Source organism: Onthophagus taurus, unplaced genomic scaffold, assembly GCF_036711975.1.
Source record: "Onthophagus taurus isolate NC unplaced genomic scaffold, IU_Otau_3.0 ScKx7SY_16, whole genome shotgun sequence".
Classification (NCBI taxonomy): domain Eukaryota; kingdom Metazoa; phylum Arthropoda; class Insecta; order Coleoptera; family Scarabaeidae; genus Onthophagus; species Onthophagus taurus.
Window position 1 is genome coordinate 2,119,165 of NW_027248941.1, and position 24,649 is coordinate 2,143,813.

Below are 24,649 nucleotides of genomic sequence, written 5' to 3' on the forward strand. Positions count from 1 at the left end.
TGGGTTGAATTAAAAAAAAATTAATTAAAATTTATTTATATTAATGAAATAATTAAAATTAAAAAGGAAAATAATTAAAAACGATTATTATTTTATTATAACATCAATATTTATATGTCAACGTGACATTTGACATAACCTCAATATCTTTTATGATTTTTATTTTAAATAAGCAATTAATTTAGGGATTGGGTTAATAAATACCTTCTTATAATGCTTTAAATATCAAATTTCATCTTTTTAAATCAATCTTTTCGTTAATAATCCATTCTAAAAAGATTAAAGATTTAATACCAACAAGAATAGTGACATAACCTCAATGTTCGTTTCGTTTAGGAGGCAAATTTAATTTCCTTTTTAAATTTATGTTCAATTAGGTTAAATTAAAATTTATTTTAATTAATGAAATAATTAAAATTAAAAAAGAAAATCGTTAAAAAAGATTATTTTATTAAAACGTCAAAGTGACGTTTGACATAACCTAGAAATTTTTAATGATTTTTACTAAAAAAGTTTAAATTAATTTCTAAAATATTTATTTTTAAAATAATATTTTATAATAATAAGTGATGTTTTTATTTAAACAAAATTAGACTAGAAATTACTAATAACTCTAATTCCTATTTGTATCTAACCTTACTTTCTAAATCGGACGGAATTTATTTTTATTTTAATTAAGTACATCTTAACTTAATTAATTCGTATTAAATAAAAACGGAAATTAATTACAATGAAAGGAGAGAGATCGGCTTACTTAAAACATCTTATATTGCACCCTAAATTTAATTAAATCGTAATGCACCTCAACGTAATTAAAAAAATATCTACACGAAAATAATCACATAATAAAACTAAATTTATCGTTTAAAAGTTATTCATCGCAAGGTCGGTAAAATTTAAAGTTGTACTCTGTGAATTCAAGTCCGAGCTTCGAAGGAGAAATCTTACAAATATTCTAAAACACAAAAAAAAAGGAATTAATTAATTAATAATTAATAAATTGATTTAATTTACTTGATTCTGTCGTTGTGTATGCCTATAAGTCATAATTTTAGCTTGCGAATCCGTCATATCGACCTCAAAAACGAAAACATGATCATTAATCATTTGAACAGGAACGTTCTCATCCACCGTATATCCCCCGTTTTGCGTCTTATTTTCATTTGGACTCATCATTGGGGATGAACACGGCCTTAACCGCGTCGAGTGACACTGCTCGACCACCACGTTCCTTTGATGCGCCCTAAACACGACTCTCACATACGAATCGGGCATATACTTCGAAATTGGAACGTCGTACGTAAAATTGGACATCCCCAATCCATCCTCTTCCAATAAATAATCACGCGTGATGTCGGTACTGAAGTTTTTGCCTTGAATTGTAATTCGAAGGGGGTTCGTTTCATCTGGGGTCCCATCGTAGGTGTTTTCTTTATCGTTGATGTCATCAACGTCTCTTTTTTGACGCGTTTTGTGAGGAAGTTTCGTTATTTTGTTTGTTTTTTCTAATTGGGAGGTTAATGTTTTATTTTTGGTCGGTTTAGACGATTTCTCTTTGAATGTGAGGTGTGATCCAATTGATTTTTCAATGATTGTGGTACAACAGAATGACTAAAAAGAAATAATTATTTAATTCAATTAATTAATCAATAATATTAAATTTACTTACAGTGCAAGAATTAATTGGGTCCAAATCATCGAAGTTTGCGCAATCGATGGGTTTACCTATTATTTTTGAAAATTCTTTATCAATTGGGGTTATTTCTATTGCTTTTTCTACTCCTAATAAAACGAAAATCATACAAAATCATAAAAAATTAAATAATTTTGATTTTACCGTTATCTTTATATGGAATTTCTGTTGGAATGTTGAAAGGTAAATCCCATCTTTGATGATTTTTGGTGGTTTGGATCGGTTTATTTGTACTATAATAATGTTTCAAATGCAAATTTGGTTGGGGAAGTTGCTTGTGTCCCGTTTCGATCAAATACAACGTTGTTATAGCTGCCAAACTGCGAAAAAAGGAGTTTTTAGGTTATAAATTGGAACAAATTTAATTTTCATGGTTACTATATGATAGGAAATAAAAAATGCTTTGAAATGAGCCCAAACTCGATGGGATTATCTCAAAGTTGATAAACCGGAAGTTAGTAACCGGAAGTAACGATATCTCGCTTATTTTTGGTGATACAACATCGAGTTTTGGATGGTTTTAAATGGATTTTAATGAAGATGAAGAATTTGTTAAACAAATTTAATTTTCCCGAAAGTTGATAACCGGAAGTAACCCTTTTTGGTTGATTTTTAAATAGAAAAATGTTGCGTTTGGCCTCATAATGCTGTATTTGCGATGAAAACAACGAATTTATTAAAAAAATTTAATAATGTTAATTTTCCCGGAAGTTGATTACCGGAAGTAACCCTTTACCGGTTATTTGTAAGTATAAAATCAATCTTAATAGCCTCAAATTACAGGATATTCAACGAAGGTAACGATACATTTAAAAATTTTTAACGAAACTTATATTTCCGGAAGTTGACAACCGGAAGTAACCGATAAATGGGTTACTTTTAAACTTTAAAACGTCGTTAATGACGTTATATAACAAGATTTTTAATGAAGATTACGATTTTCTTAGAAATTTGTACAAAAAAAATATTTTCCGGAAGTTAATAACCGGAAGTAACCCTTTTTTCGGTTGTTTTAATAAATAAAAAGGCTATTAATGGTGTGGTATTACAAGATATTTGATACAGATAACGAATTTGTCAAAAAATTTTAATAATACCAATTTTTCCGGAAGTTGATAACCGGAAGTAACCCATTTTAGCTCGATTTTTATCATTGAAACGTCGTTAATGACATTATATAATAACATTTTTAATGAAGATTACGATTTTCTTAGAAATTTGTACAAAAAATTTAATTTCCGGAAGTTGATAACCGGAAGTAACTCTTTTATCGGATGTTTTAATTAATAAAAAGGCTATTAATGGTGTCGTATTAAAGGATATTTGATAAAGATAACGAATTTGACAAAAAAATTTAATAATACCAATTTTTCCGGAAGTTGATAACCGGAAGTAACCCATTTTAGCTTGATTTTAATCATTGGAACGTCGTTAATGACATCATATGACAAGATTTTTAATGATTATTACGACTTTTTTAGAAATTTATAGAAAAACTTTATTTTCCGGAAGTTAATAACCGGAAGTAACTCTTTTATCGGATGTTTTAATTAATAAAAAGGCTATTAATGGTGTCGTATTAAAGGATATTTGATAAAGATAACGAATTTGACAAAAAAATTTAATAATACCAATTTTTCCGGAAGTTGATAACCGGAAGTAACCCATTTTAGCTTGATTTTAATCATTGGAAAGTCGTTAATGACATCATATGACAAAATTTTTAATAAAGATTACGATTTTTTTAGAAATTTATAGAAAAAATTTAATTTCCGGAAGTTGATAACCGGAAGTAACTCTTTTATCGGATGTTTTAATTAATAAAAAGGCTATTAATGGTGTCGTATTAAAGGATATTTGATAAAGATAACGAATTTGACAAAAAAATTTAATAATACCAATTTTTCCGGAAGTTGATAACCGGAAGTAACCCATTTTAGCTCGATTTTAATCATTGAAACGTCGTTAATGGTATTATATGACAAGATTCTTAATAAAGATAACGAATTTGTCATAAAAAAACAATAATATTAATTTTCCGCGAAGTTGATAACCGGAAGTAACCCATTTTAGCTCGATTTTAATCATTGGAACGTCGTTAATGACATCATATGACAAGATTTTTAATAAAGATTACGATTTTTTTAGAAATTTATAGAAAAAATTCATTTTCCGGAAGTTAATAACCGGAAGTAACTCTTTTAACGGTTGTTTTAATAAATAAAAACGCTATTAATGGTGTAGTATTAAAAGATATTTGATAAAGATAACGAATTTGTCAAAAAAATTTAATAATACCAATTTTTCCGGAAGTTGATAACCGGAAGTAACCCATTTTAGCTTGATTTTAATCATTGAAACGTCGTTAATGGTATTATATGACAAGATTCTTAATACAGATAACGAATTTGTCAACAAAAAATAATAATATTAATTTTCCGCGAAGTTGATAACCGGAAGTACCCCTTTTTTGGGTCATTTATAAAGATAGAAACGTGGGGTTTCGCATAATCTTAAATAATTTGTATAGAAAATTAAAAATATAACAAAAAATTTTAATAAAATTCATTTTCCCGGAAGTTAATAACCGGAAGTAGCCCATTTTTGAGTCATTTATAAAGATAGAAACGTGGGGATTCACATAATCTTAAATAATTTGTATAGAGGATTAAAAATATAACAAAAAACTAACTTTTTTTGATAATTTATGAGTAAAAAATTTTCTTTTTCTTACCAAAACGCCATAATCAAGATCAAAACGACGATTATAACCTGTATAAACTTCGTGGAGCACAACTCATTCTCCTCGATACATTTATGATGTTTAAAACATTTCTTCGAATGTTGCACGTGCTTCATCGTATTTCCACTTCCAATTGTACTGTTCGATTTCAAACTATCGCCTCGTTTCAACTTGTTCAACCTGCGATTAATCTTTTCTAACTGATCGATTCGATTCTCCAAATTATCGGTGACTTTACACAACTCCTTCACCGCCCCGATGTTCTCCATAAAAATCCTCTCTTTATTCACGACTAAAAAGTTATCAATCGACGTCCCATCGTGGAGGATTAAATTTCCCGCCGGGCTAACAGCCTCGGGTAAAATCTCGGCTACTTCTTGGGCTATAACTCCGGTGTCGATCATGTTTCCTGACGATCTTTCGAGTTTTGACGCGATTTCCGAGTCGTATTCGTAGCGGACAACGCGTAATTTTTGAACGTTTTGGAGTTGTTGTCGGGTATCGCAATCGACTATGTTCTTTTTTGCGCGGATGTCACTGGGTTGGATGATGTGGCCGGTTATTTTTAGGTTCCCGTGGACCACTAAGGCTTCATCTGGGCGGTCGGTGTTGATTCCAACTTTTCCCGCGTGGAAAACTGAGTCCTAATTAATACAAAGATTTTATTAAAATTAATTAGATTCATTAATTTGATTTAAACTTACTTGTGTTTGTCCTTTTTGCCATATTAACTCAACGTCGTTTTCAAATTGACCGGGATTTGAGGCTCTAACTATTATTTTTTGACTTGCGTGGCTTATTACGGGGAAATCCCCGTGAGTTGTGTGCGCGTGCAAACCTACAACTAACTAAAATAAAGTTAATATTAGAAGATTATTATTATAAGTGTAAAAATGTTGTTTATTTGATATAAATTTGTAAAAAAAAATTTTTTCCGGAAGTTGATAACCGCAAATAAAGAGATTTTAGGTTATAAATTGGATTAAATTTAATTTTTATCGTTGCTGTATGATAGGAAATTAAAAATGCTTTGAAATGAGCCCAAACTCGACGGGGTTATCTCAAAGTTGATAAACCGGAAGTTGGTAACCGGAAGTAACGATATCTCGGTTATTTTTAGTGATACAGCATCGAGTTTGGGATGGTATTAAAGGGATTTTAATGAAGATGAGGAATTTCTTGAAATTGTTTAATAAAATTTATTTTTTTTTAAGTTGATGACCGGAAGTAACCCTTTATTGCATCATTCTAAAGTGGAATATGTTGCGCTTTGTGTTATAATGCAGTATTTGTAAAAAAAATAACAAATTTGTTAAAAAAATTGTGCTTGTGTACCATTTCGATCAAATATAACGCTCTTATAGCTGCCAAACTGCGAAAAAGAGACTTTTTAGGTTACAATTTGGAATAAATTTAATTTTTATGGTTCCTGTATGATAGGAAATGAAAAATGCTTTGAAATGAGCCCAAACTCGACGGGGTTATCTTAAAGTTGATAAACCGGAAGTTGGTAACCGGAAGTAACGATATCTCGGTTATTTTTAGTGATACAGCATCGAGTTTGGGATGGTATTAAAGGGATTTTAATGAAGATGAGGAATTTCTTGAAATTATTTAAGAAAATTTATTATTTTAATGGTTGATGACCGGAAGTAACCCTTTCTTGTATCATTTTAAAACGAAAAAATGTTGAGTTTTGTGTCAAAATGCAATATTTGTAATGAAGATAACGAATTTGTTAAAAAAAATTAATAATATTAATTTCCCCGGAAGTTGATAACCGGAAGTAACCCGTTATCACTTCATTTTTAAATAGAAAAATGTAATTTTTGGGCATATAATGCATTATTCGTGGTGAAGTTGACGAATTTATTAAAAAAAATTATTAAAATTAATTTCCCCGGAAGTTGATAACCGGAAGTAACCCTTTATCACTTCATTTTTAAATAGAAAAATGTAATTTTTGGACATATAATGCATTATTCGTGGTGAAGTTGACGAATTTATTAAAAAAAATTATTAAATTTAATTTCCCCGGAAGTTGATAACCGGAAGTAACCCTTTATCGCTTCATTTTTAAATAGAAAAATGTAATTTTTGGAGTTATAATGCATTATTTGTGGTGAAGATAACGAATTTGTTAAAAAAATTTAATAATATTAATTTCCCCGCAAGTTGATAACCGGAAATAACCCTTTAACGGTTATTTGTAGATATAAAATCAATCGTAATGGTCTCAAATTACATGATATTCAACGAAGATAACGATATATTTAAAAAGTTTTAATAAAACTTATTTTTCCGGAAGTTGATAACCGGAAGTAACCGTTTATCAATTAATTATTACATATAAAAATGTTATCTTTCGTGTCAAAATGGAGTATTTATCATGGAGATTAAGAATTTGATATAAATTGTTAAAAATATTCATTTTCCCGGAAGTTGATAACCGGAAGTAACCCATATATAGGTTATTTTTTACATTTAAACGCGGTTGATGATGCAGTATCAAATGGTTTTTAATGAAAACAACGATTTTCTCATAAATTTGTAAAAAAAAAATATTTTTCCGGAAATTCATAACCGGAAGTAACCCGGATAACGGTTATTTATAAAGATAGAACCATAGTGCTTCGCATAATTTCAAAGGTTTTCTAGTAAAGATTAAAACTATAATAAAAAAAATTTATAAAGTTAATTTTTCCGGAAGCTGATAACCGGAAGTAACCCAAATTTGGGTGATTTAAAAAGATAAAAACATCGAGTTTCGCATAATCTTTAACGATTTTTATAGAAGATTAAAAATATAACAAAAAATTTTAATAAAAATCATTTTCCCGGAAGTTAATAACCGGAAGTAACCCAAATTTGGGTGATTTAAAGATATAGAAACGTGGAAATTTGCGTAATTTTAAACTATTTTTATAGAAAATTAAAAATATAACAAAAAATTTTAATAAAATTCATTTTCCAGGAAGTTAATAACCGGAAGTAACCCGTAACACGGTTATTTATAAAGATAGAGCCATAGTACTTCGCATAATTTGAAATGATTTCTAGTCAAAATTAAAAATATAACAAAAAATTTTAATAAAGTTAATTTTTTTGGTAATTGATAACCGGAAGTAACCCAAATTTCGGTGATTTAAAGAGATAGAAACGTGGGAATTTGCATAATTTAAAACTATTTTTATAGAAGATTAAAAATATAAAAAAAAAATTTTAATAAAATTCATTTTTCCGGAAGTTGATAACCGGAAGTACCCCAAATTTTGGGTTATTTAAAAAGATAGAAATGCGGAATTTCGCATAATATTAAACAATTTTTATGTAAGATTAAAAATATAACAAAAAATGTTAATAAAGTTAATTTTCCCGGAAGTTAATAACCGGAAGTACGCTTATTTATGAAACTATTTAACTAAAATAACTTATAAATCATTTTAACCTGAAAATATCTTTGTTCCGGATTGGGTTTCCCCTTCTTCCTCATATTATTACTGGTAGTCTCACTGAAATGTAACCTCCCAACGGTTACTTTAGTAACTTGCGTTCCAACCAACTCAACCCTGTTGAACATATTAGAGGGAAAATAGAACGTTATTTTAATTCTTAATTAACGTAATTATAACTTACAATACAGGATGGAACGGCTTTTTACTCCGATCGCTTTGACTCTGCTCAACGCGGATCGTTTGCGTCGGACAATCGTGCTTAACTCCATAAAAGTGCAAATGAAAACTTGTAATTTTTTGGAACCCTTTCGACGTTTTCACGAATTGGGCGTCCCCCAATAACTGGACGTGGCAAGTTATTTGGAAATGATTCTTCTTTTGGCAAACGAAGGCGTCATCGGCGTTCGAAAAGTTAAATCCTTTATCAGCATCAACCCGGTAATGAGGAACCGGCAATTCGCTTAAATTTTGATCACAAAGCGCGTGCCAAACGTTTTGTTGGAACGGAGTAAACCGAATACATTGATATTGAGAATCATTCAAACAGCTTTCTGATGCGCTAAATTCATCATCAATGGACCCATTTAGATTACTTGGAGGGCTTTGGGAGCAATGTTCCGGTTCGCTTTTAACTAAAGGAACATCTTGTTGCTGGGATAACTTCCTTTTCTTAGGGGCGTTTTGTAAATTTGTATAAACGGTTTGTTGGATTCCTTCCACGATGTTTGGGGGGGTTGGGTCGCAATTTAAGTCGTTGTAACCCCCGATATGAACCAAATCGGGGTTCTTAACCAATAATAAATCGTTATTTCGGTTCCTTTCGACGTAGTTTTCGTCGCTTTGTAACATAGCGCGGTTAATATCCTGTAGGAGGGCCCCATTTTCTAACAATCCTTCGGGGTTTGAGTCCGAAACGACGATGTGGGAGTCGATTATTAAGTTGTTGCTTAAAATCGGGTTTAAAAGTGTCGGTTTATAAATTTGTTGGTGCCCTAATGTCGAGTAAATCGCATCAGATGGGGTTGAGATTTGCTCGCACGTTTCTTGCGGGCTGTATGGGTGCTCAGAGCTCGAATCTGGGGGGGATTCCGGGAGGGAATGCCTAAAAAATGTTTTAATTAATGAAATGATTTTGATTTTATTGGGATTATTTACCCGTTTCGTTTCGATTCGACGATGACGTTTAAGATTTTTCCCGCCGGGTTTGGGAGGGTTTCACCAAAATAATTTCCGGGGTTATTTTGGGATGCGTCGCTGTTGATGAAGGCTTCTAATTGATCGAAATCTAATCCTTCGTTGTCGATTCCTATAAATTCGGAACTTCTTTCTAAAAATAGAATAAAAAAAAATTAATTTTTATAAACACCCTGTATATAAAAGTATTGGAATTGAAACGTCACAAACAAAATGAGGTTAAAAAGTACTATTTGTAAGAAAGAGAACGAATTTGTTAAAAGAAATTAATTGTTATAGATGTAAAACTACGAAAAAAAGATTTTTTAGGTTATAAATGGTATTAAATTTATTTTTTATGGTTGCTATATGATAGGAAATTAAAAATGCTTTGAAATGAGCCCAAACTCGATGGGGTTACCTCAAAGTAAATAAACCGGAAGTTGGTAACCGGAAGTAACGATATCTCGGTTATTTTTAGCGATACAACATCGAGTTTGGGATGGTTTTAAAGGGATTTTAATGACGATGACGAATTTCTTGAAATTCTTTAATAAAATTAATTTTTTTCAAAATTAATGACCGGAAGTAACCCTTTACCGCGTAATTTTTAAACAGAAAAAGGTTGCGTTTGGTGTTATAAAGCAGTATTTGTAAAAAAATACCGAATTTGTTAAAAAAATGGTGCTTATGTACCGTTTCGATCAAATACAACGTCGTTATAGCTGTCAAATTGCGAAAAAAAGATTTTTTAGGTTATAAATGGGATTAAATTTAATTTTTATGGTTGCTGTATGACAGGAAATTAAAAATGCTTTGAAATGAGCCCAAACTCGATGGGGTTACCACAAAGTTAATAAACCGGAAGTTGGTAACCGGAAGTAACGATATCTCGGTTATTTTTAGCGATACAACATCGAGTTTGGGATGGTTTTAAAGGGATTTTAATGGCGATGGCGAATTTCTTGAAATTGTTTAATAAAATTTATTTTTTTCAAAATTAATGACCGGAAGTAACCCTTTATCGCGTAATTTTTAAATAGAAAAATGTTGGGTTTGATGTTATAAAGCAGTATTTGTAAAAAAAATAACGAATTTGTTAAAAAAAATGGTGCTTGTGTACCGTTTCGATCAAATACAACGTCGTTATAGCTGCCAAATTGCGAAAAAAAGATTTTTTAGGTTATAAATGGGATTAAATTTAATTTTTATGGTTGCTGTATGATAGGAAATTAAAATTGCTTTGAAATGAGCCCAAACTCGATGGGGTTACCTCAAAGTTGATATACCGGAAGTTGGTAACCGGAAGTAACGATATCTCGGTTATTTTTAGTGATACAACATCGAGTTTGGGATGGTTTTAAAGGGATTTTAATGACGATGACGAATTTCTTGAAATTGTTTAATAAATTTAATTTTTTTCAAAATTAATGACCGGAAGTAACCCTTTATCGCATAATTTTCAAGTAGCAAAATGTTGTGCTTTGTGTGAAAATGCAGTATTTGTAATGAAAATAACAAATATCTTAAAAAATTTTAATTTTTCCGGAAGTTCATAACCGGAAGTAACCCATTTTCGCTTAATTTTAAACATTGAAACGTCGTTAATGGTGTTATATGACAGCATTTTTAATAAAGATTACGATTTTCTTAGAATTTTATAGAAAAAATTATTTTTCCGGAAGTTGATAACCGGAAGTAACCCTAATATCGGTTGTTTTAATATACAAAAAAGGTCATATTAAATGATTTTTGAAGGGGATCACGAATTTTTCAAAAAATTTTAATAATATTAATTTTCCCGGAATTTGATAACCGGAAGTAACCCATATATAGGTTATTTTTAAACATTGAAACGTCGTTGATGGTGTCATACCACAATATTTTCAACGATAATTACGATTTTCTTAAAAATTTGTAAAAAAAATTATTTTTCCGGAAGTTGGTAACCGGAAGTAACCCCAATTTGGGTGATTTAAAAAGATAGAAACGTGGGGTTTCGCATAATCTTAAACGATTTTTAAAGACGATTCAAAATAGAGCAAAAATTTTTAATAAAGTGGATTTTCCTGGAAGTTTATAACCGGAAGTAACTTAAATTTGGGTGATTCTAAACGATTTTTATAAACACCATGTATATAAAAGTATAAAAATTAAAACGTCAAAAAAAGTGAGGTTAAAAAATTAAAAATATAATTTTTTAATTAATTATTAATATTTTTTTGAGTAATTTTGATTTGGTTTAGAATTTAAAATAAAATCTATATCGAAAGGGAAAAATTCCGTGCTAAATCTCGACAAAGTTTTGTCAATAAGGGATTTACGTATTACTTTGTTGATGTAACCATGGCGATTTAATGCGTGATTAATACTTTAAAGATTTTCCTCCTAAATTAATTCATTTAAGATTGATTTTAATTAAAATTTAAAAAAAAATTAATTAATTAACTCAACAATATCAAAAAAAATGTTAGGTTAAAATCAAAAATCATACCAGTTTGCGATTTAGACCTATTTTGCCTCTCTTCCTCCATATTCCAAGAATATTCCATAATTTTGTGAAATCAAATTAAAAAAAATTTGTTTAAGGAGAATTAATTTCCCCCATTTTGTTATTTTTTTAAACAACCAAAAAAAATTTTAAATCCATTTTTTTTATGAACTTAATTGTTATAAAACGATTTATTTAAATTTTACATGGTTAAAAAAGAAATTAACTTTAACAACTTTTTTTTTTGTTTAAATTAGAATAGATTTAGCACCTAATCGAATAAACCGCGCACAAATAACTGATTTTCTGTAACAAATTCATCCCCACTTTACAAGTTTCGTTACCCGGAGCAACGGCGGAAACGAAAAAATTGTCTCTATATTGACCCCTTTACCATAACGATGTTATTATTTCTTCAAACTTACAAGAACTTACAAAAAAAGATTTTTAAAAAATCACAAAATAATTTTTTTTTATATTTTAAGTTATTTATGATATAAACAATCTTTATGTACAGCTGTATATGATTAAATAAAGCGGATATACAGTTTAATAAGGTGATAAAAGAACAAAAAAACACCCCTGCGTTTATGGTAATTTTTGTTCAAATTCTAACCCCAAAATCAACGGAGTGTGTAATTTTTTTGACGATCTCAACCGTTTAGGTAGCTAAAAGGGGGAGCAGGTGGTTCTATAAAGTAAAAAAAAGTATTTTTATACCTATAAGTGTCACCTGGGAGTCTCCAAAAATAGATAGAAAGCGTTTAGACACTTTTTGATAATTTTGGCAATTCATAGAAACCTCTGAGCAATTAAAGAAACGTTTAAAAAGTGCCTATAGACTTTCTGACATCTATAATCATCATCTGGGACTCTCTAAAAGTACCCAGAAAGCGTTTAGACAGTTTTTGACAATTTTGGAAATTCATATAAACGTCTTAGAAAACTAAGTAAATGTTTAGAAAGCTTCTGGGGACTTTTCGACATCTATGAATATCCTCCAGATCTCATCTAAAACACATAGAAAGCATTTAGACACTTTGCGATAACTTTGAAAAGATATAAAAACATCTAGGTAACTAAGGAAATGATTATAAAGTGTCTAAACCCTTTCTGACATCTATATATATCATCTAAAAATCTCCAAAAGTGTCCAAAAAGTGTTTAGACACTTCTTACAATCACATATTTTGATAATCATTGCCTTACAAATGTTTAGGTAATGCAAGAAATCATTGAAAATCGTTTGGTGATATTTTGACATCTTTAAAAACCTTCAGGGAGTCTTCAAAAACACCCAACAAGCGTTTAGACACTTTTTGACCATTTTTCCAAGCCACCTTTTGCCACCATGAGAGTTTTCTGAATTTGTGGATAATAAATAATTTTTCTATGAGTCTTTCGAGTTTTTGTCGTGATCACATCTTAGATATAACTTGAATCTCTTAACATTAAAAGCAGAGATACAAGCCGAGGTGCTACATTTAAGACTTAAGCTGAAATAAAGTATTATCATATAATTAATTATATGTAGTATATTGAACATTTTGAGAGTTTGAAACCAAGTAACTCACTTTTTATCTCAATAAACCACCAAAAATATCTTAAATCTCAAAAAAAATAATTTTGACACAATAAAGTTAGGTTATGTTTTCAACGAAAACTTACTTGATTAATTTGAGGGGGGGAAAGTGTTTCGTGGAACCCAAAATCACTTTAAACACATAATTTGCGCCTCCAAAAACGGATTTTGATGAGAATTTGGACTCAAACAAACTTCTTTTTTCGTAAAAACACAATTTTAGGGTGACATAATCGGAGAGGTTAAAACGTCAAAAATTTATTTAATACAAATAATCACCCCTAGATGGGGTTGATCGAAATTCACCCGATTAATAAGGAGAAAATATCGCTTCATGAACCCCACAATGATTATAAATAAACAATTTGGGTGTTATAAAACGTATTTTGAGCGATATTTCGGTCCAATTAACCTTTTTTTTTGAAAATTTATATTTAATAAACGTCAAAAATGGTTAATATAGGCGATTCCCGCTAGATGGGGGTGGAACATTTAAATCATTATTTTTTATTATTTAAATACTTTTCCTTAATTTTTATAAATCTTTTATTCCAGTTCTTAACGAGACGATTAATTTTGCGAAAAATCTCAGATTAAATCTAAATTACGTAATAAAACCGGTAAAATAGCAAAAATTCAAGGTCACCACAAACATCTCATTGATTCCGTTTCTTAGCAACCAAATATTTTCCTTCAAATTGTCAATTTTGACAACTATTTAACCTAACTAATCTTTTTGAGCGAAAATTTAGCCTTGATCATTATTTTTATGGATTTATTTACCAATTAATTTCTTTTATCGCCACAAGTAATTTAATACCAACAAGGCGAATACATTGAATTATAGGCGAGGGGAAAAAAGAGACGGAATTCTCTCTCTCTCTGTTTCTATCGACCTAAATAAATAAAAATTAAATTATTACAAACTAATTTTATGACCTTTCGATATACACACGAAATTTAAAACCGAACTGTTTGAGGAATTTGATTCGAATTCGATTCTTTAAGGGTGAAATTCGGGCGAAACGTCATAACCTTATCGGGGTTGTGCGCAGAAAGTTTCTGCTCAATTTTCAAATCGGGGTTACTTTTCTTAACTAATTTTACGTACCCAAAACATCCTGCAACGTGAAATCCACCGACGCGGAATCCATCTCGTCAACTTCCTAAACAACGCGGATCATCTCAAACGAGGTTCCCCGACACCATTTTTTTCACACCATTTTTTCGTAAAGTTTTTCTTTTAACTAAAACTAATAGCAGTACCCTTTTAGTGCTCTTCTAACAAGATGGAAGCTGATTTTTTTTCTTTTTTGACAGATGGGGGCCCCCCGTTTCCTCCGACTTTCTTTTCCATCACTTGACAGTTAAAAAAATTACAGGTATCTGTTTTATTTTAATAATTCCTTCTTGATTTATATTAATTTATTTCTTATTTTATATAAAACATTTTTTTATGAAAAATCGAATTAAAACATAAAAATTAAATCAAAAAAATCGTTTAAATCAATTAATTATTAAAAAAAATATTTTTATTCAATCAAAGATGTCGCTATATCAACTTAATAGAGTTGAGGTTAAGTTGAGATTGTAATTATTATTTATATAATAATTATTGTTGTAATTATAATTAATTATTAGAATCGTCGAAAATGGCTACAGATTTAGATAATTTCGTTAATCGTATCCTTTGATTCAATAGAATTTTAATTAAATTTTTGTGTTGGACTTAACCTCACTTTTTTAGATACCGTTTCTATTATTACTTCGGATGGGCGTAATTTCATTGTAATTAATTAATAAACCTTTTTATTCGTTATAATTGAATCGTTTTTATCCTTTTTTGATAGGGGACGCTAAAAGGGTTCGATCAAACCATCAATATCATCATCGATGAGTCCCACGAGAGGGTTTATTCCACAACTACGGGTATAGAACAAGTCATGCTTGGGTTACACATCATCAGAGGGGATAACGTGTACTTATTAATCATCTTAATTAATTAATTAATAATGAAATTAATTTTGGTTAATTTTTAGTGCGATAATCGGATTAGTTGAAGAAGAATTGGATAACCGCCTGAACTTATCAAGCATAAAAGCAGAGCCTTTAAACCCTGTAGTTCATTAATTATCTCAAATAAAAACTAATTACAAATTTTTTTTTTAATTCTGACATTAAGTTGTCAAAAAAATTAATCATGATTCGATTAATTTGCTTTTTTGCATTAATTTATTCGTGCTTATCAACCTCTGAGCGTGGCATTAACATCGGTACGGTGCTTTTTGCGCCATCGGATGCTCACAAAGATTGTTGGACTTCCGAACAACTCGCCCTATTAACCTCGAGGATGGTGGTGGAGGCGATTTTACCGAGTCGAAATAGCCTCAATGTGAACGATAACGATATGATTAGCGATATTGTGGAGTATTTTCGGATGATTTTAGAGGTGGTGCGAAAAAACACGAGCGGGAAAATAAAACATTTAATGCTTTTAGCAGTCACGGACGCCTTAGGGGGCTACATGACGCATTTCTTTTTACCTTTAGCGAAGTATTCTTATTACGCCGGCAACGTCGATTACAACAGCGTGATTAAAGTGCACCAATTGTACGATGAATTAAAAACTTATTTGAGAACGAACGGGGCTGGGTGGTCGAAACCCCCGAAAGATATCGGAAAAAGGGTTTGTGCGCAACCGATTAACTTAAAAGACCGCAAAATTGCGAGTAATAACGACCCTTGTGCTGGGTTAATCTTCCAAGAAGGTTAATTTTTTAAAAAGTGAGGTTATAAATTTTATTTATTTCAATTTTTTAGTTGTAGCTTCGGGGCATACCGCTCAATCGGGATCAATTGAAATCCCGATGCCTTATTTTGACTCAAAATCGCACCCCTCAGCTATTGCAGTCCCGTTTAAAGCGTATTCTTTAAGGAACGTCGAGGCAAGAAGCTCAGCTTATATCCTTGTTAAGTACTACATAGCTGCGTCCAAATGTTTGGGGTGCAAAGACACGAATAATACGGCCGCTTCAACGACTTCAATCAGCGATTTTAACTCGAAACTTTTCGGGTTCATCACACAAAAAGTTTTGCCCCATCTCTGTGATGAGAAATTTTACGCCGCCTTCGGCGGGGTTCTCCGCATTTTAGAGACGATGAAACAATCGGGTTTTGTGAAGAATTTAAACGTGATCGGAAGCTACAACATCATGCCCGAGGTGGAAGATAAAGAAAGCATGGCCGAATCATCCAACTCAGGGAATGAGGAGGACGATGAGAAATCCCAATTAGAAGGAATCCCAGTTAATAGCGAAAAATCGAGCGGAAATGAGAATCGAAATGCTGGAGATGTTAGCGGGGGGCAAAGCCAAAGAAGCGACGAAGGAGGGACCCCGGTTAATATTTTTTTATCAAAATCAACATAATTAATAAATAAATTAATTTTTTTTTGATTTAGGTCGAATCAAAAACGAAGAAAAATCGATCGAATTTAATTTTATTGGCCGCTTTGGCTACAATTATAATTTGGTTCTTTTTGGGGGCTTGCTTCGTATGTTGCAGAATTCGCTCCGCACGCATCAAAAAGGACGAGCAAATGAAATTAATCGAGGGAGGAGGCGGCGGGGGGCCCAGCTCGAAAGCCTCCACAAGCGTCAGATCGAAATGCATGTCCGGGACGGGGTCCACAAAAACGAAATGCTCAACCGCAAGGTTTTTATAACATAACCCCATTATTATTATTATTATTAATTGATTAATTAAATTGTTTTAGTGGAAAAGCCGCTACTTGTACGAAACAAAGTTGCGGGCATTACGTAGCTGCTTCATCTACAACAAGCGGACACCCGTAAATTTATTTTAATTGATTATAACCTCACTTTTATATAATCATAACCTCACTTTAATATTTTTTTGAATTAAATTTAGATCGCAAGGTTCTCATCGCGCTTCTAGTTCGAGTTCTAAATCGTCCTCGAAACACACAACCCCGAAAAGTGGGGGTTCTAGCAATGTGACGTCCGCGTCGACTACGGCTGAAAGCAAGACATCGGAAGAGTCGGAATCGCCGAGATCTCAAGTTCCGACTCAAGTTCAAACGTAAATTTAATTAAAATCGATTAAGTTGATTTATTTATTAAGTTAAGTTAGGATGCATTATTACCCCGCTTCGTTTGCGTGCCATTCGAGCATCGCCGGGAAATATAAGGTTGGGTCAAGCTCCGAGGAGTTTTCCTCGAAATCGACTATAAAAAAACCGTTCGTTTTTGGATACGATTTTCAAACTACCTCCGAAGAATCGTCTCCTAGAGGTTCGTTTTATAATAATACTTTTTAAAATTGCTTCAATTAATTTTTTAGATCATTCCGATCAAGAAGGTGAAACGGAAATGGGGAATTTATCGAAATAAATTAAAACGAAGTAATTTTATATTTATTTTTATTTAACTTTTTTAATAAAATATCATTTTTTACACTACGAAAATAATAAATTAGTTTTAAAAAAATCCTAACCTCAAATTTTTTTTGAAATGTCAAATATTTTGAGGTTTTTAATTGATTTAATTAAAAATTTCAATAAATAGTGTTAATAAACTCAAATTATTATTAAGAAATTAATAATAAATTGGTTTAAAAAAATCCTAACCTATAAATTTTTTGAAATGTCAAAGAAAAATGTTTAATTTCCTCATTGTGGGGTATCTTTAATTCCAAATTTAAGCGTTTAGTTCCCATTGATGGTTTATGCCATCAATATCTTGGCGATATAATTCTTTTGTATAGATTTTTATTATAAACTCCTGTTATTCCCAGTTTTATCCAATTCGTCAGCTTTTTCATTTCAATTCAATCCCATACGATTTTATTTATTACGATCTATTTAAGATCTCAATTATCTATAATAATTATCACTTTGAGCTTTCTCTTTCTTCACTTTCCAAATTAAGGTTATGTTATGATACGAATTGACATATTAGTTAAAACGTAAATTAGAGGAAATGTACGACTTGTCATAATTTTTTTAATTCGTCAAAATTAAAACTTTCTTTTTTGTTGTTGTCTTTTCGGTGACCGTTTTAAACAAATTAAGCCGTATTAAAAGTGACGGGAGGTGAATTTCGTTTCGGCGAAGCCCCCAATTCCGCGGTGGTTTTTAGGTCGAATGTTCCGATTTCGAACGGTGTGAACGTGGCGCTGTGATCATTTGAGCGAGTGCGCACCTCTATTGCGCACGTATTATCAGTCGCCATATTGAAATCTACCTATCAGAAAATTTTGTAAGTAAATATTCGGATTTTCTTGGGTTTTTCGATGGATTTTCGGTCGGGAACGTCCAGGAATCGATTCCCGGACGTTCCCGGATCACGTCGCCGTTAAATTCCAACCGAACCCAACGACACGTTTAAATCATCGCGAAACACCTGACGTAGGAAAAAAAATCGAGAGTGTTGAGTTTTTACCTGGTCTTTTTTATGCAATATGTTCGTAATTAATTGATATTAATTAATTAATTCGTTTTTTGGGGCCCTCTTATTTATTTACGCGACGTTTTAATCTTGACAAATCATTTTTGACAGTTGCCACATTTGACGTTTTTAACATTTTTTCATCTTTAAACGTTTATCGAGAAGCAAATAATTTAATTTTTCTTGCTTTAACAGGTGAATTAATCTAAATAATTATTTTCGAAGCGATTGTAACTGGAAAAGAATTTATTAAAACGTTATAAATCAACCACCGAGGAGATGTCTGTATTGAATCAAAGTGGTGAAGAACAGGTTGAGTGCCCGTTGTGCATGGAACCTTTGGAGGTGGACGATCTCAACTTCTATCCGTGCACTTGTGGGTACCAGGTAAATTTTTTAATCAAATCAATTTTCGACGTTAGATTACTTAATTAAATTTGGGGTTAGATTTGCAGGTTTTGTTGGCATAGAATTCGCACCGATGAGAATGGGTTGTGCCCCGCTTGTCGGAAGGCTTATTCGGAAAATCCGGCCGATTTTACTCCTTTATCTAAAGAGCAGGTCGCTCAGTTAAAAGCCGAAAAAAGGCAAAGGGATCAACAACGGAAAGCTAAACAAACTGAAAGTAGAAAGCATCTTGCTAGGTAATTAAATTAGTTTTTAAAAATCCTAACCTATCATAATTTTGATTAAATTCATTAATTTTAATGTGAAAAAAGAACCCTAACCTTAAAATTTTTTTGAAATGTCAAAAATTGTGAGGTTAGGATTTTTTTTAAGCAATTTATTATTATTTTCTCGGTATAATTTGCGTTTTTAACGCGATTAATCTTTTTGTGTTACAATTTTGATTAAATTAATCAATTTTAACGTGAAGACAGAAAATGTTTGATGTTTAAAAAAAATTTTGAGGTTAGGATTTCTATTTAACCAATTTATTAGTATTTTCTTAGTATAATTTGAGTTTTTAACGCGATTTAATGTTTTTTTTTTGTTACAATTTTGATTAAATTAATTAATTTTAATGCGAAAACAAAAAATATTTGACGTTTAAAAAAAATTTTGAGGTTAGGATTTTTTTTAACCACTTTGTTAATAACTTTTTTGGTATAATTTGACTTTTTAACGCAACCTAAAGCTTTCCATTATAATTTTAAATTAAATTAATCAATTTTAATGCGAAAAAAGACAATTTTTGACGTTTAAAAAAATTTTTTTGAGGTTAGCACTTTTTTTTAACTAATTTATTATTATTTTCTTAGTACAATTTAAGTTTTTATCCCAACTTAATGCTTTTCATTATAATTTTAAATTAAATGAATCAATTTTAAAAGAAAATTTTTGACGTTTAAAAAAAATTTTGAGGTTAGTACTTTTTTTTAACTAATTTATTATTATTTTCTTAGTAAAATTTGAGTTTTTAACGCAATTAAATGTTTTTTATTATAATTTTAAATTAAATGAATCAATTTTAATGCGAAAAAAGAAAATTTTTGACGTTTAGAAAAAAATGTTGAGGTTAGTACTTTTTTTAAATTTAATTTATTATTATTATCTTATTATAATTTGATTTTGACCGCGATTTAATGTTTTTTTTTGATTAAATTAATAAATATAATGCGAAGACAGAAAATTTTTGACAGTTTAAAAAAAATTTTAAGGTTAGGATTTCTTTTTAACCAATTTATTATTATTTTCTTAGTCTAATTTAAGCTTTTAACGCAATTTAATGTTTTTTTGTTGTAATTTTAAATTAAATTAATCAATTTTAATGCAAAAAAAGAACATTTTTGACATTTAAAAAAAAATTTTGAGGTTAGTACTTTTTTTAAACTAAATCTTTATTATTTTCTTAGTATAATTTGAGTTTTTAACGCAATTTAATGTTTTTTTATTATAATTTTAAATTAAATTAATCAATTTTAATGCGAAGACAACAAATTTTTGACAGTTTAAAAAAAAATTTTGAGGTTAGGACTTTTTTTTAACTAATTTATTATTATTTTCTTCGTATAATTTGAGTTTTTAACGCAATTTAATGCTTTTTATTACAATTTTAAATTAAATTAATCGGTTTTAATGCAAAATTTTTGACGTTTATAAAAAAATGTTGAGGTTAGGATTTTTTTTAACCGTTTTATTATTAATTATTATTACATTCGTAGTGTAATTTGAGATTTTTAACGCGATTTAATGTTTTTTTGTTACAATTTTAAATTAAATCAATTTTAATGCAAAATTTTTGACGTTTAAAAAAAATTTTGAGGTTAGGATTTTTTTTAGCCAATTTATTATTACTTTTGTAGTGTAATTTGAGTTTTTTTAACGCGATTTAATGTTTTTTCGTTACAATTTTGATTAAATTAATTAATTTTAATCTGAAGACAGAAAATTCTTGACGTTTAAAAAAAATTTTGAGGTTGGTACTTTTTTTAATTAATTTATTATCTATTTTAAATCGAATTAATCAATTTTAACGCGAAGACGGTATTGTGTATTAAATAAAACAGACAGACTCTTATTTTAAATACGTATTACAGTTTATTTTCACGCTACAACACGATATGATTCTAGCTTACTTTATTATCGACAATTACAGTATCCTACAGACAGAAAATTTTTGACGTTTAAAAAAAAATTTTGAGGTTATAATTTTTTATATCATTTTTTATTGATTTCTCCTTCAATTTTTGTTATAATTAAATAATTTTTGTTGATTTGTTTCCATTTTAACGTAGTGTAAGGGTTGTTCAGCGCAATTTGGTGTTTGTGGTTGGATTACCGATGCGGCTAGCCGACCCGGAGATTCTTAAACGGCACGAGTACTTTGGGAAGTTTGGGAAAATACACAAAGTGGTGATAAATCAGTCGACGGCGTACGCAGGCTCTCAGGGACCCAGCGCCAGTAAGCTTTTATTGCTTTTTGAATCTTTTTATTTAATAATAAATCAATTTTAGGCGCGTACGTGACGTATATGAAGAACGATGATGCGTTAAGAGCCATACAAAGTGTTAATAACATCCCGTTGGACGGGCGGCACATTAAATCGAGTCTCGGCACGACAAAATATTGCTCGCACTTTATGAAAAATCAACCGTGTCCGAAACCCGATTGTATGTACCTTCATGATTTCGGTGAGTTAATCGATTAAGAGATGGCGTTACTTAATTTAATCATCTTTTTTAAGGCGATCCTGAAGCTAGTTTTACAAAAGAGCAAATGCACGCGGGAAAACATCAAGAATATGAAAAAAAATTACACGAGGCGTTATTAAATCGTACAACTCAATCAAAAATAGAAGTGAATGAGAAAAGGGGTGAAAAAGTTTCAAATGGGAAAGAATCGAGTCCTAATAGCGCCCCAACGAATCAAACGAACGGCACATCAATAACGAATAGCTCTAATAATGGAACAACGGTGAATGTTAATGTGAATATAAATGTAAACACGAGTAGTGTGGGTGGGCAGACCTCGTTAACCGTGGCGGGGGGACCTCATAACGGTGTAAAAGAGGGTTGGCCCCAATTAATAAATAACGATAATAACAAAAAGGAAGAAAAAAGGGAATTAAAAGTCGATAATAATCTAAAAAAAATCATTAATAACGGAAATAGTAATAATCGGAACAATAACAACAACAAAATTAATAACAAAAAGGAAAAAAAGCAACCCCCAAGTCCCACGATTCCCCGCCAATCCGATTTAAACGATTCAGAAGCGCCCTCTTCGGAGTTACAACAAAAAAGTTCAGAGCAGGACCTTTCAACGTTATCTAAAGTTGTAGTTCAATTATTAGATGATAATTCGAGTTTTTTTTCGCATCAAAATTCGTATCAAAAGTTGTTGATCCCACCGACGGAGAGGGCCCCCAGCGAGGACGACTCGGAAACATCCTCATCGACGACCCCCCTCTTTCCATCACAAATTTTAAACGATTCGTTCCCGGATATTAGCACCGCCGAAGATTGGGAGGCGGCGTTTGGATTTTCAAAGCATTCGAATCACCTCGAGGAATTGGCCCGGCAAAAATGTTGCTCCACGACGACCACCACCCCATCAACGTACAATTATTACCAAGATAACTTTGTCGATTCGAAATTCTTTAACGATTTCGTTAAAACGACATCGAAAGAACATTTAAATGGGTTTTATCAGAATCAAAATCATAACGGGGTTATTAACGGGTATGGGAATTCGTCGTTAATCGATTCCCATGTTCGGTTGGTCCAACAACAACAACAGCAGCATCAACAGCGTCATCGTCACCTTGAAGATCAGCTTTTATTGCTTAATTTGAAACAAGGGCCCCAATTTATGCAACAACACGGTGCGGGAGGGAATCATTATTTAAACGGGGAGCAAAGGTTTTCGTATCAAAATCAATTTGGGAGTAATCGGACGGCGGTGGCTCCACCTAGCGTTAATAAACAACAACGATCGGAAGATGATTTAGATTTTGACCCGTTTCAAGAGACCCAAAAGGGATTGGCCGAGTTAATAGAGAACGATCAAAGTTTAAAATTACATTTAGCGAATAGTAATGGACAAACGAGTCAAATGAATGGGTTATTACATAGTCAAGGGGGTAATGGGATGTTGCCGCCGCCCCCACCGGGGTTTGTACAGCCCCACATGAACTCCTTCGGTAGCAAAATTTTACCTTATTTAAATATGAACAGTCAACAATTAAATTCGACACAAAATAATTGGCCCAGTAGCTATAATAATGTATTACATCAACCTCAACAGCAACAACAACAACAACATAAAGGTAAATGAATTAAAAAATAATTAAATTAAATTAATTAATTTATTTTAATTAAGGAATGGGAGCATGTAATGATTGGAAGGTGCTAGATCCCGCGATAGTATCATCATCAAGCCGTTATTTCTCTTTATCGTCGGTCCCACAGCCGTTACGCGACCACTACGGAATGACACAACAACAACAAAACGGTCCATCCCGCCAATTCGAGTTTGGAGGTGGCCAACAAAGTGGTTACCACCCAAACGGGGGTCTCATCGGACAAATGCAACAACAACAACAGCCATCGCAAGGATACAATTTCGCACAGCAAAACTTGCATTGGTTAGGGGCCGAGCTCGGATCGCAAATTTCGACGCCCCCCGGGTTTCGCAGCCAGGGTCAAGCGACAAAACAACAACAGGAGTGCTAAAGAAGAGAGAGGGGGCCGGTTCCTTTCCCTTTCCTGATTCTTTGCTTCTTCTTCTTCGAAAGTGAATTAATAAACGAGAAAAAAATAAAAAGAAGAACATCCCCTACATCTTCATACTATTATTATTATTATTATGATTTTTGTTTAATAAACGAGTAATACGAAATCCGTGAAAAATGATATATTACACCAAAAAAAAAAATAAAATTGATTATTGCGAATTGAAAGGTTAAATTTGTTTCGTTTTGTTCGAAGTGAAATTGATGGGGATTGGGGGGGAATTATGCGTATACACTTTAAATATTCAAAATATTAAATAAATTTAAAGAAAAAACGGCTGCGTTATTAATTTTTTTTTTTTTTTTGATCGAGATGGAAATATACGATGAGAAAAATTTACATTTTCTTATTTCTCCTTTTTTTACCTCTTCATTAACACCCAAAATTAATAATCTAATTACTTTGAAGAAATCATATGGTATTAACAATAACGCCTCGACTCGATATAATATAATGCCGAGGCCGCTTGCGGCCGAGGCAGTGGTTTGTTGGACATCAGTCCTGTATTCGTATGGCATCAACTCTATCACCTCGGCCGTAAGTAATCTTAAATTAATTACAATGATATCGTGTACTTCAGTGTATTAAGCCGAGGTCGCTTGCGACCGAGGCAGAACATCGTTTAGCACGTTAATACAGTATTAAGCCGAAGTCAACACAAGGTTGATGTCAAACAAACCAGTGCCTCGACAGCAAGCGATCTCGTCTTAATATACGTTGTCGCTGTATAAAGCCGAGGTCGCTTGCGGCCGAGGCAGTGGATTGTAAAATACGTTAATACAGTATTAAGCCGAGATCGCTTGCGG

The 24,649-nt window shown here is 31.4% G+C and overlaps 4 protein-coding genes across 6 annotated transcripts; 3 read left to right on the forward strand and 1 right to left on the reverse strand.

Annotated features, from left to right (window-relative positions):
* Window positions 1–519: 519 nt before the first annotated feature.
* On the reverse strand, window positions 520–14,339 carry LOC111418685 (myelin regulatory factor). 2 transcript variants are annotated; one of them, XM_023051326.2, is made up of 10 exons: window positions 14,249–14,339; window positions 9,047–9,218; window positions 8,073–8,993; window positions 7,885–8,005; window positions 5,141–5,284; window positions 4,428–5,080; window positions 1,838–2,013; window positions 1,670–1,782; window positions 1,015–1,611; window positions 520–955 (listed from the first exon to the last, which is right to left on the reverse strand). In XM_023051326.2, exons 1-10 carry the CDS (start codon window positions 14,289–14,291, stop codon window positions 872–874), a joined length of 3,024 nt encoding a protein of 1,007 aa, XP_022907094.1. In that variant the 5' UTR covers window positions 14,292–14,339; the 3' UTR covers window positions 520–871. The 2 variants fall into 2 exon arrangements, with proteins under 2 accessions (XP_022907094.1, XP_071057121.1); XM_071201020.1 differs by lacking the exon at window positions 14,249–14,339 and adding an exon at window positions 13,224–13,361.
* A 355-nt stretch (window positions 14,340–14,694) lies between these two features.
* LOC111418709 (U6 snRNA-associated Sm-like protein LSm8) lies at window positions 14,695–15,294 on the forward strand. The gene is made up of 4 exons (XM_023051358.2): window positions 14,695–14,820; window positions 14,885–14,925; window positions 14,988–15,115; window positions 15,177–15,294. Exons 1-4 carry the CDS (start codon window positions 14,790–14,792, stop codon window positions 15,265–15,267), a joined length of 291 nt encoding a protein of 96 aa, XP_022907126.1. The 5' UTR covers window positions 14,695–14,789; the 3' UTR covers window positions 15,268–15,294.
* Window positions 15,295–15,312: 18 nt separating this feature from the next.
* On the forward strand, window positions 15,313–17,612 carry LOC111418708 (uncharacterized). Its single transcript, XM_023051357.2, has 7 exons — window positions 15,313–15,905; window positions 15,958–16,535; window positions 16,598–16,851; window positions 16,913–16,987; window positions 17,068–17,238; window positions 17,290–17,450; window positions 17,500–17,612. The coding sequence occupies exons 1-7, from the start codon at window positions 15,338–15,340 to the stop codon at window positions 17,547–17,549; spliced, it is 1,857 nt and encodes a 618-aa protein (XP_022907125.2). The 5' UTR covers window positions 15,313–15,337; the 3' UTR covers window positions 17,550–17,612.
* Window positions 17,613–18,213: 601 nt separating this feature from the next.
* LOC111418674 (CCR4-NOT transcription complex subunit 4) lies at window positions 18,214–24,188 on the forward strand. 2 transcript variants are annotated; one of them, XM_023051298.2, is made up of 7 exons: window positions 18,214–18,416; window positions 18,801–18,992; window positions 19,053–19,249; window positions 21,344–21,510; window positions 21,564–21,740; window positions 21,794–23,377; window positions 23,431–24,188. In XM_023051298.2, the coding sequence occupies exons 2-7, from the start codon at window positions 18,885–18,887 to the stop codon at window positions 23,781–23,783; spliced, it is 2,586 nt and encodes an 861-aa protein (XP_022907066.1). In that variant the 5' UTR covers window positions 18,214–18,416; window positions 18,801–18,884; the 3' UTR covers window positions 23,784–24,188. The 2 variants fall into 2 exon arrangements, with proteins under 2 accessions (XP_022907066.1, XP_071057248.1); XM_071201147.1 differs by lacking the exon at window positions 18,214–18,416 and adding an exon at window positions 18,427–18,620.
* The last annotated feature ends 461 nt before the right edge of the window (window positions 24,189–24,649 follow it).